Source organism: Centroberyx affinis, unplaced genomic scaffold (assembly GCF_046629955.1).
Source record: "Centroberyx affinis isolate AG114_WGS23_722 - 3 ecotype Tasmania unplaced genomic scaffold, CSIRO-AGI_Caff_v1 ptg005676l_1, whole genome shotgun sequence".
NCBI lineage: Eukaryota > Metazoa > Chordata > Actinopteri > Beryciformes > Berycidae > Centroberyx > Centroberyx affinis.
In genome coordinates, this window is record NW_027282863.1 from 397,249 (window position 1) to 410,407 (window position 13,159).

The following is a 13,159-nucleotide window of genomic DNA, read 5'->3' on the forward strand; positions in this document are numbered from 1 at the left end:
GTTAACTAATGTGTCTGGTAATCATTTGCTAATGGTGTTCATGTTAACTAAGGTATTAATTTATACATTATTTAATAGTCATCTTTATAAACTATTAAATAATGTATAAATTAATACCTTAGTTAACATGAACACCATTAGTAAATTACACATTAGTTAACTGTTAATTAAGGGTTAGTTAATGCTTATTAAGCATTAACTAACCCTTATTAAACATTAACTAACCCTTAACTTAGTGACCCTTATTGTAAAGTGTTACCATTTCATCCATTCTGTGATAGGGTGAGCAAGTTTTATATTAACACACAGGACCCATCTATACATATAAGCGTTATAGCATTGACATATTAGTGACATACTGTATTTCTATGAAAAATGTATATGAATTATTTTTGCCAGTTAAAAATATTTTTGGCAGGTAATGTTTTTTTTAGTTTAGCAGCCCTTGGCACATGAGCCCAAAAGTACATTTTGGACACTATGGTTGGTTAACAAAGTGGCAGGTATTTCAAGGGATCTTTCAGTGGCAGGCTCAATTTCTTTCTTTCAATTTAAGGGTCTCATCAACCAAGTCAATAATTGCATGACTTGGCAACCTATAACAGAAAATAATTTAAGTCTTGGTTAACCAAAACAGTGTTATTCTCCTTCAAAATATCCTCTCTAAAACCTACAGTCACAGCTGCCATAGTGATTGGAAAGTCTGCACCACATCACCTCCCTTTTAAACTTCCATTACTGCCAGCTGTCAGGAGATCTTAACAATTTCATCTTAATTGTGAGTGGCAAGTAGAGATGGATCTTTGTGAATTGGATGCACCCTGTAATGAGGCTCATTTACATAGAAAGGGGGCATTTTTGTGCTGAAATGCATTCATTCATAAGCGACGCAAGAGATGTTACAAGCATTACATTTTCCCCCCGTACTTCCACCTCTTTTGATCATTTGCATTTGATTTGCATTTGCAAAAAATACCAGCTGTTCTAGTCAGATGGTATATAGTAGAAATTAATGAAAACGAATTTGAATTATTAAAAAAATCAATAGATAAGGTTACATTGTCTCCCAGGGGATTAATTATCAATGGAAACATGAAAATCTTTAATAAATATGACTCACACAGTGGCTTTGAAATTATTTATTACCACTCTAATTGTGGTTATACAAGTCAGTTTCCATCTGTTTTGATTCAGTTTATCATGATAAAAAAAGAGGCGATGACCATACGCACATCCCATAAATGTTTTAGCAGGTGCTGGAGTGAAGTAGAGCTAAAGTATTTAAGAAAGTGACATCATAAACATTCGGTTTATCATGGCCAACATCGCATCACTTGGAGTGCATGAGGAGGAAGCCAAAGTGCAGAGCTAACTGCAAGATTGCATGTCTGGTTAGAAAAATATCCAGGTCAAACAAAAAATGTCACAATAATGTTAATAATAATGTATGTCATATCTGATCTCATTAACATGTTTTTTGAAGTCCAAGACTAGACTTGATCCATATTTAGTCACAAGTGAAAACTTAGTCCAATTTCCTGAACAGTTCACTGGACACTGTCTAGCCTTCTTTTTATCATGATTATTGATACCCAGATTATTAATCAGGGTTTCCACTGTTCATGGAATTATTGGAATATTGCGGAAGCTTGAGAGGTGCATTCCAGACAGGGAAAGTCGAGGAATTTTATATTTTCTCATGAAAAGTCATAGGATGTCAGGGAATTTTACAAATAGATCACTTTATTTTTGTTTCACACGTGGATGTGTATCCCTCCTTCTGAGAAGATGATACAGAAAAGATCCATTTTAAGCAGGATGGAAGAACATTTTAAGCGCTTCGACTTAGTTATGGAAAGTCATGGTATTCACCGAATTTTACATCGGGGCTACAGTGGGAACCTTTATTAATAGAGTTCAAATCCAAAAGTTAAACCTGATTACCTATGCTCTTGCATGACATCTAAAATCTGTTACATTTCAGCTCTGGATATGGCGTGCTAGATTCATGTCTTGTCACCATGTTTGACCTCCCCCCCCCCCCCATTCTCTGCTCCAGGAGTGCTGAAGGTTGACGGCACCCAGAGCCTGCTTCCCTCCCTGGGCAGCTCCTCCTCAGACCAGGCCTCCAGCTCCAAGCAGCAGCACCTGGAAGAGCAGCAGCAGCTGTACGGGGGGCCCGGGGACGACCTCTACCCCTTGGGAGGATCCATCTCCACCACCAAGAGCTGTAGCAGCAGGACCCTGGGGTGTGAATGCTTGAAAACTTGATGAAAACATTATGTTAACTAGGTCATTTAGTTACACCAGACAATAGTGACACTTAAACAAAAATGTATAAAACACAATTTTTTTTCTCTGACAACAAAGCATCAGGCTAACAAAGCTTTTCAAGTGATAATGTTTCAGAAGGTCAGAAGTGCGTATTTGCTAAGGCAGTGGTTCTCAACGTGGGGTCCGGGGACCACCAGGGGTCCTTGAGGGGGTTCCAGGGGGTCCCCAGCAAATTGAAAAATTGTTAAACTTCACCGTTATTTCATTTACAAGAAGTTAACACAATTAGAAAATGTAGAAGAATGACTGTTTTGATCCTAGTTTCACTGTTATCTCTCTACCTACAATACAGATAGTCATGGAATTCAGGACAAAATCATATCTAATAACAAAGATATTCTCAGATTTGAGTCAGAAAGACAAAATATCATCAAATGGGGGTCTGTAGCTATAAAGTGGACTAAATTAGGGGTCCTTGATATGAAAAAGGTTGAGAATCACTGTGCTAAGGTATTGCCAGATTTTGCTGTGTTCAGCATTATGTAGTCCTTCATGTTGGGGTTGAATTCAAAAGGAACTGACTATAAACTGAATCTTCTCTTCCTCTTCTCTGGACTTCACCACTTCACTGTCTTACTGTCTCTGTCTCTATCCTCGATCCATTTCTTCCAACTCCAGGGCAGCCATGTTGGACTGTGAATCAGAAAGCTCAGGGAACTCTCATCAGTCCCTGCCGGAGGGACCCTCCTCACAACCAAATGAAGGTCAGTTGATTTGTATAAGATAGTTGAATATTCCCTGGCACTTTGAATCTTTTTGTTGTATTTGATATTTGTAAATGTGTTCTGTTAGTGTTCTGTTAATCTGTTCAGTAAAAAAAAAAAGTTTTAATTAATTAATTAATAGAATAAGAAGTGGGTAGGTAGGATGAGCAGCGATAGCCACCATGGCTGAACAGATAAAGAAAAGTGTGCCACATTGTGATATTTTTGCATATGTTTATATAACCCTGTCTTGTCTTGCCTTTCCTTGTCCTGCCTTGTCTCATCCTGTCTCACCTTGTCTTATCTCGTCTTGTTGTGTCGTGTCGTGTCGTGTCGGTCCGTGACTTGTCTTGTCTTGTCTCGTCCTGTTCTATTTTGTCCTTTCTGGTCTTGTCCTGTCCTGTCTTATCCTGTCTTTTACTGTGCTGACTTGACTCGGGCTGTCCTGGCTTGTGTTGTCCTATCGTATCTTGTCCTGCCTTGTCTTGTCTCATCCTGTCCTGTTTTATCTCGTCCTGTCCTGTCCTGTCCTGTCCTGGCCTGTCCTGTCTGGTCTTGTGTTTGTTTTCATGTACTGACTGGTCGTGTCTTGTCTCATCCTGTTCTGTCCTACCCGGTTCTGGCTGGTCTTTGCCTCATCCTGTCCTGTCTTGTCCTGTCTGTAGACCAGCAGCCGTCTGTCCTGTTGGCAGCATCAAGCAGTGACAGCGACACCGAGGACGAGGCCCTGCAGCCCGGCAACCATCGGTATGACAACCGGACTCCTCCTTGTACAGGTAACCAACACACCAAAAACACACGCACACCATAACCACACAAACACACACTCTCAAACACACACACACACAGCCCTGCTTTCTAACCCAGACTGCCATTCCTGACCTTCACACTGACTCAGTGTGTAGATGATTAAAGGAAATAATTTTGTTTTGTTTCCTAACAGGAGAGCAGCTTCTGTCTGATGACCTCGACCTCGGCCTGCCCACTGAGAGGTGATTACCCACCAACCCGTCAGACCTGGCAACCCACTGCCATGTCCTTATTGGCCACACAGCAATGCAATAATGGCTGGAGAGCAGCAGACAAGTCACTTAGCTAGCCTGTAGGATAGAAATCGCTTGTTATGCATGAACTAACTCTCTGAACTAACTCTAAAAAAAAAAAATGCAGCTACTCACCTTCTAGTCCAGAAAAAGGCAACATTCTGGTATACATGAACAGCTTGATGCTCTGAATATTTTCAGAGTTGGACCATCACTGAGACGGTACCGACTGGCTTCATTCTGTCATTACCAGCAAATGGTTTTTCCTCTAATTTGCTTACCACTGGTGCTGAGGAAAACAAAAACTGTTCAGATCGTCATATAATAGCAGATTCAATTATATTGTGTTAAGAACTACAATGAAATTTTACAATGACATGAAAATTTAAGAAAACCGAAAATATTGCCATTTTCCTATCTATGACAATCAAGGATGTGGGAAAATGGCAATCTTATCAGTTCTCTTAAAATTGCAATTTCATTGTATTTCTTTATACAATATCAGTGAATTCACCATTACGTGACGACCGGAACAGTTTGATGTTTTAGCCATATTGTATTACTTGATCATTAAAACGTAGGTGTTGACAGATTTTTTCAACCTTATCATGGTCAGTTCAGCAGATATGGAGGAAAACCCATTTGCAGGTAATGGCGGAAAGTAAAAATGACATTTTCTGTGATGGCTCCAATTCTGAAAATGTTCAGGGCATCAAACTGTACTTACGCAAATGTGAACCATTCATGTATATCTTACCTGGACTATTCATAAAATCCATGCATAGAGCACTTAGTCACTTGAATTAACTTGCGGCACACATTTCATCCATCTATAAATACATTTATAAGGCTGAGAAGGTTACAGCATATTTGCAAGATATTGATTATAGACTATAGCCTAACTATGTAAGGAGACATGAATACACTTTTGTGCTGTATAAGTGCTGGTTGTTGATATTGCATCCATTTTGTCTGGGTTTTGGTCTTGACATCTATTAAATTCCTTCACCCATGTCCCACTATTTCTATTCACTAAGGTGCTACAATAAACACTCAGTAATACAGACTCCGTTCAGTTTTAGTTACACTTAAACCTGTCAACCCCACTCAGTGAAAGGATAATTCCCTGTTTTTCCACAAGATAGTGGTTTTACCTTGATGAGTCTGAAAGGTCAAGCTGGAATGCCTAATTTGCTTATTTGTTAATTAGCAAAACATCTTCATTAATGTTAAATAGGAGTCACAGCAGTGACCACAATGTGTTTTTATTCTACATTTGAATAATGTTGTGGTTGCCTTTCACTCCTATTCACTTACTATATTCCGCTATCGTTTGTGACCAAACTTAAAGGAATAGTTTACTCCAAATTCAGTCATTCTCTACTCATCCCTATGTCAGGGGAAACTCCATTGAAGCTGGTAGGACCATTAAGCACACAGCGAGTTACCCATGGAGTTCCATTTCAGCCTTCCAACAAACTACTGAAGATTATGAGGCCATCCTTTAAAATGTCCTGCGAACAACTGCACCGAGGATCCAAAACTTTTACCTCAATTTCAATGGAGTTTCCACTTACATGGGAGTGAGTAGAGAATGACTGAATTCTCATTTTGGATTGAACTATTCCTTTAATGTACTGGCGGCCAATCCCAGAATTTGTGTTTTCCAGTTTGTTTTTTTTTAGCACAAGGAGTTTCCTGCTGAAAGGATGTGAAATCATACATATTTAAATTTCATATCAAAGAGCGTGTTATGTCGGATTTGGTGAAAGGTGTCCGGAATTGGCACCAGTAGGCTAGCATTCCAGCTGAACCTGGATTTGAATTCTAACTGTGATTCTCCTCAACTCCTTCACTGTTGATGTGGAGATGGACCCCCTCACTTGAGGCATGATAAATCTGCCCCTCCCCCCTGTGTAAGCCATAACTCAGTGTCTTTCTCCCTCATCTGTTCATTGGTTTTCTTTCTGTAAGTTTGTTATTTTGTCCTGTTCTTGGCCCCAGCAGGGAAGAACTGAACATTTGAACCAAGTTTTCTTAAGTCTATTTGAATCTCCTCCCCTGATTCCACTGGAGGTCTTGCTTTGTTAAAGTGGACCATTTGGGTATTACACCGTTTTCATTCCATTTCATAAAGCTATGTCTTATTTTGTTAAAGACCACTTTGTGACTTTTGGACAGAAGAAATGACATTTTTGTCATCATTGTACATGCATTTGGAATCACTAGTTTACATTGTAAATATCTTGGTGTATAAAATTGGAGGAGCTTGCTGCATAGAGATCAGCAAGTATTTTTACCAGTTTAGTTATCTGTGCCTAAATTGGCTTGGTTCAGGGAGGCAGAAAGTCTTGTTTGGCTGTTGAAAGGCAAATCCTGGTCTGGTCTTCATGTAGCGCTCAATCTGTCTGTATTCATTCCTTCTGTTACTGTTAGTGTGAATATTCATGTACGAGTGTAGTTTGGGAATAGCAGCCAGGCTTTTAGTATTCGTTCATCTGGTCTCTTATTTGTGCCTGTGCCGCTTCACAAGCAAGTTTTATTATGTATCTTCCCAGAATGCACAAAGGGAGTTTTATTGTGTGTGTACATTTGTTTTTGTGTAACTGACACAGTATGAACAAAGAAATAAAAACTTTTAAGGTTGTCTGAAACTGACCACAGTCTCACGGCTTTTGTTATATCTGTAATAATGTCAATATAAGGTTTTTACTAAAATAGAATAGTCCTGTAGATCAGGGCCACCTTCCAGAATTTAAACCCGACTATCTGGGTGGCAGGTGGGGATTGGTGGAGTTTGCTTGTCTGGTGTGAGCATATGGAAGGGAAAAATTATTCGACTTAAACAACATATGTTTATTAGCTGCCTTAAAATTGCAAGTTGACTGACATAGTACCAAATAGGCATGGGACGATATGAAAATTTAATGTCACGATTATCCTGGCCAAAATAATTGCGATTCAAGATATTATCCCGATAATCAAATCATCAAAATATGCTTAAAACTCTTAAAATGGCACTAAATCATACTGCAATTACTTTACCTTATATTTTGTGAAGAAACAAATATTTGTATATCATAGGACACATTTCTTTTTTTGTGAACATCCTTTTTAGTGAAAAACAAACAAGGACAGATTCAGACTCTCGCCAACAGCCAGCAGGTAATCACAATGAGAGAAAAAAAATCCATTAATAAAAAGAATCTACCTATCAACCTGATATCCATGGTTCAAAATAAATCGGGAAATCAATGGGACTGTACGTTAGTGAGCTAGACAGCTTTTTCAAGTCACTCGTGAGGATATTCACGATTATCCCCATAATGGAAATTCACCAAGATAAAATTATCTTGAGTGTTTTTATCACGATAAAAGATAAAATCATATATCCTCCCATCCCTAGTACCAAATAGTTGGTTTACAGTTCATTAATTGTTAAATTGTAGTAAAGCTCACTGAGGAAAGTTAAGACAAGTTCAGTCAACAAATGTGATAAACAATAATTTAACTGCTTCCCAGTGTCATTTATTGCTAAACTAGTAAGCAGGTCTTTAGTGCCAGATATTCATGTCAATAAATGATTATATGTATGTATGCAGCTAACTGCAGTAATACATAATACTAAGTGCAAGAGATGGATACTACTGCCATGCGTAACAGAGAATGACTACTCCACTTTATAGAATTGGGCTTAGGGAACTGCATACTAATTTTCATTGTTTTTTTTGTTTATTTTTTCATTTTAATAAGAAATAGACCCATGATACACCTAGCACATTCACATAAAGTCTCCATCGTGTAACATTATTCAAACAAGAAGAATGGAGAATTCTGGAGAGTCAACTCTGCAATGCCTGCTGGGAAGTATGCTAATGAGCTAAGAATGTTTCTTAATAAACTTTAATATGATCAGTTTAATGAATGCTTGGTATGATGTTCTCATTGAAGTCACAAGTCATGAACTCATAGTACTAAGTTCTGAAGCTGATTACTAGCAATACTAGGTTGGATTTGACAAATTCACCTATATACACTGAGTTAATGATTAAAGATGAGTTGGTTTCACTTTGGCTTTTTGAAACCTGCAGATACCCTGACTATGAAAGTAACAGGGCTTCATTATTTGGCCTAAAGTAGAGGTCAGTGTTGTTGTGCAGCTCTTCCAGCTCCATAGGACCTATGTTGCGTTCATGTTGTGTCAGAGTTACTGTAAATACGAGCTGCTGACTGGACAAAAGTTCACGCTCCTTTTCACACTTTCCGATTCTACGCAACGGAAGTCATCATAGCAGGGATACTCAGCAGTAGGGATGCACCGATATGGAAATTTTGGGCCGATACCGATAGCCAATTTTTCAAACACCACAATCAGCCGATAGCCTGCCGATATTTTGTTTCGTATTGACCCATTTGTGCCCTGCCAAAATAATCTATATTCTGCCCTTCATTATACTTTGCAATGAATATAGATTTAAGGATCAGCTTTTATTGTAACAACTTTCACATAACCAAAAATGCCCTTTTTGAAATTGAACTAAATAAATAGAAAGCAAATGAACATATAGATTTAAGGAACATCTTTTATTGTAACATTCTTTCACATAACCAAAAATGCCTTTTTTAATTAAAATAAACAAATATTGTTACCTCACGCTGATAGGCTGTCCTTCCATTCAAACTTGAACGTCTTTGGAACAGATTAGTGACGCAATATATGTTAATGAGTATCGGCGACTGCCATCGGTGGATTTAATCTTATCGGCCGATGAGCCGATTGTAGTCAACAATGCAAAAATCTCCGATATTCAGCCGATATATCTGTGCATCACTACTCAGCAGTAATGGCAGTGTATATGAATGAGAATATACATCCATGGAGGAAACACCTTGAGTATCGTCCTCATTCCGATATCTACCGGATTTTTCAACAAAAGACATTGTTCTTTTGGTGGACCATTTTTCGATTACAGAGAGGACGAAGCTTGACAAGGGCTGCAAGCTCTTTTTTGATAATTACCTCCATGATTAACGTTAGAGCTCCACTACCAGCATTGTGTAGCATTGCGCCAACGTGACGTTCTCCCTGCTCCACAGAGCGCGTTGACTTTTGAATGGATACACCAGAAAACAATCAATTCAGCTATATTTCAATGAGAATTGAACCTCGGCGATTTTTCCGCTTGGACGCAGCCATCGGACGCAACGTGAGCAGTGGAGCATCTTTCACTGCTGGTAAAGGAATCATTCCTTCGATGGCTGACGCCCGATGGCTGTAGTGGAGCAGGGCCGTAAGAAGATAAACAATCTCTTGTCTAGTTACCATTTGTTAATAATGTTACCAGGTTACGCAGGTTGAAGATAACGTAGCTAGTAAAGTATTCTTCATTCTCTTTCAGTCATATATGTTAGCGTTATATCATTTAACTTAGATAGAAATTTTTACTAGCTAAAAATCTGGTAAATACGGAGCCCCTAAGGGGACATGGGGGAGTGAAAAAAATACACGGAAGAAAAAAAAATAAGTAGGGGGAGAAAAAAAAATCTCTCGCAAAAGTATTGTGTTCTCCCGAGAAACATTGAGTGTGAAAAAACCCCCAAAAAAAACATGGATTGTAAAGACAGCGCCAGTACAACGGGCTACAGGGCGTTGATAGACAGGTGAAAGTGATATTCATACTGGTTATATACAGTTATATAATGTAATTGGAAATAACCAGTATGCATGTCATTTGCTAAATGTCGTGTTGTGTAATGAATCTTTCAATTTATCCACAGACCATGTTCCAGGAGCTGGTCTATGTGAGAAATCATATGTGTGAAATTATGTTGCATGGAGTTTTAATATCGCTCATGGAAAAAGGAGGAAGGAGATGGAGAGACTTTCACCTGTCTGTCAACGCCCTGTTGTACTGCCGTTGTTTTTACAATCCTCGTTTTGTTTTTTTCCCACACTCAATGTTTCTCGGGAGAACGCAATTCTTTTGCAAGAGAACGCAAAAGTATCTATTTTTTTCTCCTCTATCGTTTTTTTTTTCTCCCCCTACTTATGTTTTTTTTTTCTTCTGTGTATTTTTTTCCCTCCCCCATGTCCCCTTAGGGGCTCCGTAGGTAGATATCGCAATGAGGGCAAAAATACTTGAGGTGTGTCTTCCATGGATGTATCATTCTCATTCATAAATGCCGCCATTGCTGCTGAGTTTCCAAACTATGACAACTTCTGTTGCGTAGAATCCGGAAGTGTGAAAAAGGTCTTCAACTTGGCGTCATGAAGTGTGTCACAGGCAAGGTCGTGAAAATCTAAATTTATGTTATATTCACACTAATACAATCGACTCTACTCGCAATATCTGCTGCAATTTGTTTATGGTTGATTTTAATTTTGGATGTGGGCGTTCCAGTAAATTAAACGCTTCCAAGTTGTAGCAACAAGATGTAATTTTGTTCTTCTGCTTCCAAAATTACGTGAATGCAGCATTAGCCCACCATAATGCTGAAGTGCAGATTCCCTGTCTAGTCTTGCAGGTCGGCCACATCCTCTTGAACAAATGATAATACGAGGGGATTTATTAAGTTTGAACCATTTGCAATATGCAAACAATTTAGTGAGTTAAGCCATTAGATCAGTGGAATCAACAAAACTTCTCCTCTTGGGTAACAGTTTACATAAGGCTTTGATTGATTATCCAAGTCCTCATGCATTCATTCATTCATTCATTTTTTACCTGCTTAGTCCTATTCAGAGTCATGGGGGGCTGAAGCCTACCCCAGCATGCATTGGACGGAAAGCGGGGAAACACTCTGGACAAGTCGCATACAATCACAGGTCCTCATGCATGTATAGTGGCAAAGTAATTGGCTTCAGCATAAATCCAGGCCACTTCTACTTTGGCACAGCATTGACACAGTAAGTGAAGCAGATAGGGATGATGTTCTGACACCCTAACTACCCACCAAGGTTCCAGTCAAGGTCCTGGTAAAACTTGCTCTTCCATGTTTGTAATCTTCATCTCCCTCCTCTCTGAATTTCATCACCTTTTGTCTCAAAACCCAAACTGCTGGAATCGATGGAATAAAGCCAGATTATGTGTGGGTAAAAATGCTGAGTCTTTTTATAGAATGTGAGAGTGTGGAGCACTGCTCGCTTTTATAAAGCTGTTTATGTAACAGTGGACAAAACTGTTCCACATTACAGCCTTCTTAAAACACTACATTATTCCTGTGTGGAGGCCTCTGGCTTCCACTTTGCTAAATGAGAAAGCAGGTTTATACAGGCTTCCTGTTATTCACTGTTGTGGCTGGTAGATCCCATGACCAGACAGTGATGTGTCATGATAGACAGCAGGCCTCTGCATGGAGGTCAATGGAAGCTATTGGTTCAAGGTAGACCATAAATAGACCCAGCATCTTTTGGCAATATGGGTTCACTAAAGGTAGAAAACAAAAATGACTTGGCAGTTCAAGGTGAACTATCTTTTTGGTACAGCACATCAGTATGTGGATTGCGCCCCACAAAACCAGCTCTGAAGAACCTTTCAATCACGCCTGAGAAGGCAATGAGATCGTAGCAGGAGGGGAGGTCCCAACCTCCACCGTGTCTATATATTGTCCTGCACCGTCTTCAATCTAACACCCCTCTTCACTGAGCTATTAAGCAGGTGGTGAGGGGCACTATAGTGTTGTACCTCATTTCCCTCCTTAAGGGAACAGTGGTTATATGCAAAACTTTACATTCCCTATCAGTATGTACACTCGGTACAACACATCAGTATGGGGATCTCTAATCATGCCCCAAACACCCCAGCAGCTGTCAGACGAGTAGCTTAATAGTTGAATAACACCTAGACTCATGTTGACAGAACAGCATTAACCATATTAGGGGCTGTCAGATGGTAAAATCTCACAAAAGTGTGTGGTGAAGCCAGTTCAAATGCTAGGGTCCTGTAGGACATATTTAGCACCTTTGGGACATACACTGGATTAGGGCACAATGTCACCTTGGATCCATCAGGTGCAAACTACGTACATGAGGTGTGGACAGACAGGGCATGCAAATCACTTACACGCTTGGCTGAACATAAAGCCAAAAGCACTTTTATATGAAAGTAAATCATATCCAACGGACTCCAAAGGTTCAAAAGGCACATCACACAAGGCGTCCAAAACTATGAGGTTATTCCTTTCAGTGGCCAAACCCAACTCTCCAGTCATGGGTGCCATATCTGCCCCTGGACCTGGGATAACAGCTCCCTGTGCACGGGGATGCGCCAAGGGTACCCGTCAGTAGGTGAATGATATATTCCTGGGCAAGCAGGGAGCCATGAGTATCATGGTCAGCCCCTCCTGACACATGCACTCCACCGTGGGTTGAATCCCGTAGCGAGAAGAAAATAGGACAATTCCTTTGAGGCAAACAGATCAACGTCGGCCCTGCCAAATCGGTCCCATATCTGGGAGATCACCCATGGGTGTAGTCTCCATTCCCTCGCCCGGGGGTTCCCCCTGGAGAGGAGATCTGCTCCACTGTACTGTCCAATATTCTTGGAACACGAGTGGCCCTGAGAGATAACAGGTGTGCACTGCTCAATGTTAGTGGAGTGAGGGATAGAGAGAGAAGTGGAAGTGACCGTGTGCCCTGCTGCCTGTTTATGTATGCCACCACGCATGAGTTGCCACTGTGTACCAGGACAAAGTGACCTGCCAACAACCCTATTTTGTGAGAATGCTGTAGTGCTAGGAGCACTGCATATAGTTCCAATACATTGATACTGTATGCCATGTGCTTTGTTGTGTCCACGTCCCGTTCACATATCTGTTTCTGCACAATCCCCCCATCCAATCTTGGATGCAGCGGTTGTGACTAGGACGCACAACAGGATCCTGCCCATCAAGACCTCCCTGGTCAGATGTAGGGGGTTTTTCTATTTGGAGAGAGCCCACATACATGAAGGGTCACCCGTATAACTCTGTTTGGGCAACGTGAGGTTCCCAACTGATTGGCTATAAACCATCGTAAATGAAAAGTCAGTCATTATCCACTCACCCCCATGCCAGTTGAAACTCTGGTGAAGTTTGATA

The 13,159-nt window shown here is 40.1% G+C and overlaps 1 protein-coding gene across 1 annotated transcript in view; it reads left to right on the forward strand.

The window, feature by feature from the left end:
* trim37 (tripartite motif containing 37) overlaps positions 1-6,702 on the forward strand; it is a 55,916-nt gene extending 49,214 nt beyond the window's left edge. Inside the window, exons 22-25 of the mRNA XM_071547105.1 lie at positions 2,060-2,249; positions 2,953-3,038; positions 3,704-3,814; positions 3,982-6,702. Coding sequence (XP_071403206.1) covers positions 2,060-2,249; positions 2,953-3,038; positions 3,704-3,814; positions 3,982-4,034 — 440 coding nt within the window. The 3' untranslated portion in view covers positions 4,035-6,702. The remainder of the gene's footprint in view (positions 1-2,059; positions 2,250-2,952; positions 3,039-3,703; positions 3,815-3,981) is intronic.
* Positions 6,703-13,159: the final 6,457 nt, after the last annotated feature.